This window comes from Fonticula alba, assembly GCF_000388065.1.
Source record: "Fonticula alba strain ATCC 38817 unplaced genomic scaffold supercont2.2, whole genome shotgun sequence".
NCBI classification, from domain to species: Eukaryota; order Rotosphaerida; family Fonticulaceae; genus Fonticula; species Fonticula alba.
In genome coordinates, this window is record NW_009242972.1 from 3,257,916 (window position 1) to 3,262,723 (window position 4,808).

Consider the following 4,808-nt stretch of genomic DNA (forward strand, 5'->3'; position numbering starts at 1 on the left):
GGAGAGGGCCACACACACACGCACACACGATATGGGGCCCGGGGGGGGGGGGGGGGCCGGAAGACAAGCCGCGCTCATTGTGGGCTATCCCGCACACCCTGTGGAGCGCGCGCCCAATAGATTTAACGCACATTTTGGGCCTTGGAATGGGCTAGGGTTGCGCCGAGTCGAACATTCCTTGCGCCGGGCCGCGGCCCCGCCCTGCTTTCCCCCTGCTGCATGAATCCGTGCGCGCAACAAACGGGACGAGGGGTTCCCCTTCTCTCAGAAGAGAGAGAGCCCAGGGGCGGCGGGCGCTTCTGACGGGGGGGCCCCCGGCGCTCCGGGCCATGCCCCCAGGCGGATAAAGGGCCCTATCTTCCCCCGGGCTTCGGGGCCCGCGCGGCTGGGCAGAAGCCCTGCGAAAGAGCCATTTAATATTGGGAGCTTTTTTTTCCCAAGCGGCGAACCGAGGGCGGCGAGGGGTGCGCGTCCGTAGATGCATTGTCGCGTGTGCTTTTGCCGGGGGGCACTTCTCGCCGTTGTGATCCGCAGGGGTAGGGCGGCCCAGGGTTCCTTCTCCTATCGAGCAATCTGCCGGTGTCCCGCTCACTCCGTGGGATGCACTTGGCATATGGGTTGGTGATGGCGGTGGTGGTGGTGGTGGTGGTGGTGGTGGTGGTGGTGGAAGGGGGGGCCAGAGGCGACAGAGCGCAGGGCGAGCTCGACGCCCGGGGCGTGCAGGCGTCTGCCCCGTGGCAAAGATATTCACTGAGCCCTTGTGGGGCCGGTCGCTCCGATCGCCGCCAGTGCGTGTGCTTGTGTGTGTGTGTGTGTATGTGGCCTGCCTGTGTGCAGGGGCTTGCATGTAGGGCCAAGCCGGGCGCATAGGAGTGTCATTTCCATTCCCCCCGCTCTCCCAGAGGTCAGGATGTAATTTGTGCAATGCGGGCCCGGCCATCTCCCCCTGGCGGGGGATGATGCCCCCCCCCCCCCCCGCTCCTCCCTGAGAGCCCGATCGGCCGCCATGAGCACATCAGGGGGGGGGGCACCAAGGCCGGATGCCGGTCGAGTCGGGGGCGAGCCAGGGGCGAGCCGTCGGGCCATAAACAGGCCATCCCGCCGGCTGGGGGTATTCTCGACCCGATCGACGCGGGTTCCACATGTGTGCGACACCCCAGCTGGCGTGCCCGTGCTCCGAGGCATCCTCTTCAGCATCTCCCACCCCCCCCCCTCCCGGACGGTGCCTTTCTTTGCCTTTGTCGCTGGCGCGCCGGTTCGCCTGGTTGGTGAGTCTCCCCCGCCCTTTGGATCCCGTCTTCTGGGGGCGGATTTTCTCGGGTCGCAGCGAGGGGGGGGGGCACGCTCGCGCCGACATGCTCACCCCCGCGGGTGTGTGTACACATGTGCCGGGTCCAATCCCGGTCTTGCAAGAGTGTGGCAGCGCCAGTGCCCGCCTGCTGTTGGGCGGGGGGCTCCCTCATGCTGGCCCACCTCGCGGCCACTTGCCTGAAGAGGTTACCTCCTCCCCGGTCCATGGGGCGGTGAATTAAGCAACTCCTGCCAGCCGGTGCGATCGGGTCCAGCCTCTTTCGATGCTCGATGCTGGCCCCCGAAGGAGGAGGGGACGCCGGCTGGCTTCGGGCTTCTTCCCGCGAAGGCTGCCCCACAGGTGTGCGTCCCCGTCTTCTTGCTTCCCCTTCCAGGCGCCGGCTGCTTCTGCCATCGTTTCCGGGCCCGGTCGCGTGTGGGCGGCCTGGCCAAGATGCCCGCCGCAGATGGGAGGCGGGGGGGGGGGGGGGGGCCTCGCGCTCGCGCGGGGTGCCCCTCCTGGGCCGCGGCCGAGGTGCAAGAAATCACCCCAGGGGACATGATGGGGAGCCCCATGGTATTTGTGTGTCTTAGTTAGGGATTTATATGTGCCCGGAAGGGCGGGCCTGGACTTATCAGTTGCCCCGGGGGCATATCTCGGAGACCCCCCACCCCCGCCAGGGTGCGGCCTTGATGCCGCCGTGGTATGCAGCCGGGCCTCCGCCCCCCGAGGGAGGGGGCGCCTTCGCCGGAAGCGACTCCGCTTGCCTGGGCACCACCGGCGCCCTCTTTCCACGCGGCACGAAGGCCCGGCTGCTTGAGGGGGCGGGGGGGGGCGGGGGGGGGGGGGCGGCGCCCGGCCAGGACGTCCCGCCATGTCCCCCCGTCCCGAAGGAAGGCCGGGTGTCAGTATTTTCCAAGCCCGTGCCTGGACATGGTCCTGCCCCCCGCCGAGCGGCTCCCCCCCCCCCCGCCCGGTCCCTGGGCAGATCGTTGTCAGTAGCCAGGCGACCGGGCTCGGCATGGACCTTCGCGGCGGAGCCCCCTTCCATCACAGGTGGCCAGTGTGCATGGTCACAGCGGGCCGGGGCCGGCGGCCGCCTGGCCAGAAGTCTCGGCGCAGTTGCCGAACCGAGCCCAGACTGGGGCGGGGGGGGGGGGGGGGCCAGGGAATGTGGTGCCCCCGCGCGACCCCTTGGTCCGTGGAGAAACAGCCAGGCACATCGCCCCTTCGGTTTCCCCATCGCCCCCCTGCGCGACCCGCCGAAGCCTTCCACCACCGGCGACCGGTGGCAGGGCCCCGTGCCGGTGCGACGCCCCCCCCCCCGCCCCTCGCTCAAGTTAGATCGCCCGTGCCTGGGCCGTTGTGCAGTCCTTTCCCGGGCCTGTGGCCGTGTGTGTGGCCGTGTGTGTGTGTGTGTATGCGGCTGCGTAGAGATGAACGTGTTACCAGGTGGCCTGTTGTGCGCGATGGCCCTTTCGATGTCCCCTCTCTCCCCTGTGGGCATTAGCCACCTGGCCAGTTGGCTGGCCACCCCAGCTGACTGGCTGGCTGGTTGCCGGTTGGCTCCGGCAAACAGCCGGCCCGGCATCGTCACCGATGGCGCATACATACGCGCGCGCGCGCGCGCGTTGCACTCAACTCGGGCCGTCCCGCGCGCGACCCGGCCGCCACATTATCCTCCAACTCGCTCCCTCCCCCCCCCCTCCCACGATTGTGCCTCTCCGTCCTTCTTCCTTCCCCTGTCGCTCCCCCCTCTCCACCCGCGCGCGACGCCGGAAGACGACCCTCGACCCTCTTCCCCCCTTTCCTAGACACACACACACACTCTTTTTTCCCGCCCCCGCGCCGACCGCCGCCTCCTTCCTGCTCTCCGCGGCCACACCCTCCCAAGAAGATGACCGCCTCTTCCGGGCCCCCGCCGATGTCCTCGTCCGGCACGCCGACGCTCAGCTTCGCCGACCACTTTTGGGGCGCCGATGACCGTGGCTTCGATGTCCTCTACGCGCATATGAGCGCCGCCAAGGACACCAGCAAGCTGGTGCTGGAAATCCTCGAGACGCGCGCCCGCTTGGAGGAGGAGTACGCCAAGGGCCTGCAGCGTCTGGCCAAGGCGATTGCCGGGCTCGGAGCCGGCGGCGCCGAGGACGATGCCGATGTCCCGGCTGCCGTGGTGGAGACCACTGCCCCCCGGTCCGGGTCCGATGTCCAGATCGCTGGCGACTATGGCTCCACCAAGAGTGCCCTGGTGACCCTGCGCAATGAGATCTCCACCGCGGCGCAGGCGCACCAGCTGTCGGCCGATACTCTGCGCACGGAGGTGGCCAAGCCGCTGGACGCCTTCATCAGCGACCAGAGCATCGCCCGCAAGCAGCAGGGCAAGATCATGCAGTCGGCCCAGAAGCGCCTGAAGGAGATGAAGGCCAATGCCCTGCGCGCCAAGAAGAATGAGTCCTCGAAGGCTCGCGCGGCTGAGGTCCTCGCCGAGTCGCTTGAGCGTGGTACGTTGTCATGGCCCCATGGGTCCCGCCTTTGGGCTCGCTCTTCGGTCCTGCTTTTTTTTTTTGTCCCCGCGGCAGGCGTCATGCTGGTGGTGATGGAAGCCCTGGTGCTGGATGCTGCCCGCTTTCTCGGGGTCCTCCTCTTCTCTCCCATGCCGATGCAATGCTGACCTATGCCCCTCCCCGCGCCTCCCGCGCCTCCCGCGCCTCCCGCGCCGATAGTCAATAGTCAGCGCAATGAGAAGGAGGCCGAGAAGGTTCAAAAGAAGTACCGCAAGGCCATGGCCGAGGCCGCCGCCGCCGAGCGCGAGCACTCCGAGGCCCGGCAGCGCCTGTTTGCCGCGCACCAGCAGTGGACCACCGACATGGTCACCACCGCGGCCCTGTATCAGTCGCTGGAGGAGGCCCGGCTGGACACGCTGCGCGCTGCCATTTGGGCCTACACCAATGCGGTGGCCACCACTTGCGTGGCCAACGACCAGGTGCGCATGCCGTCTTCCCTGGCCCGTGCTCCTCCATGCCCGCCCGGTGCCCAGCTTCTCGCACCTGTTGCCCGGCTCTGACGCTCTTTCCTCTCGTTTTTTTTCTTCTTCCTGCACCCTCCCCCCACACACGCATGCGTGCGTGCGTACATTCGCAGTCTTGCGAGCGGATCCGCGGCAGCCTGGAGCAGTGCCAGTTTGGTCGCGATCTGGACATCTTTGTCCGGCGGAATGGCACCGGCACCAGCCGGCCGGACGCCGATGGCAACCTCGTGGCCGCTGGCAATCTCGATGCCCCGCCCTCGGCCCGGACGACCCTCTCCCACCGGCCCCCCTCGTTGACTGGGTCCCTGACGTCGTTGAGCTCCTCGGCCGGATCCACCGGCTCGGCCCCGCCTACGGAGACGCTCCCCTCGTCGCTGGATGACACGGCGTCGGTGGCGTCCTTCCCCCCGGCGTCCGCCGTCTCGGACGCCGGCGCTCCGCCGCCCTACTTCAACAGCTCCCAGGCGCCCCTCTTCTATGGTTCGTGTG

At 68.3% G+C, this 4,808-nt stretch overlaps 1 protein-coding gene across 1 annotated transcript in view; it reads left to right on the plus strand.

Moving 5' to 3' along the window:
• The first annotated feature begins 2,988 nt into the window (after window positions 1–2,988).
• Window positions 2,989–4,808, plus strand: part of H696_01678 (hypothetical protein) — a 7,540-nt gene continuing 5,720 nt past the window's right edge. The window contains exons 1-3 of the mRNA XM_009495583.1: window positions 2,989–3,792; window positions 4,015–4,274; window positions 4,433–4,799. Of these exons, the coding sequence (XP_009493858.1) occupies window positions 3,189–3,792; window positions 4,015–4,274; window positions 4,433–4,799 (1,231 nt within the window). The 5' untranslated portion in view covers window positions 2,989–3,188. The remainder of the gene's footprint in view (window positions 3,793–4,014; window positions 4,275–4,432; window positions 4,800–4,808) is intronic.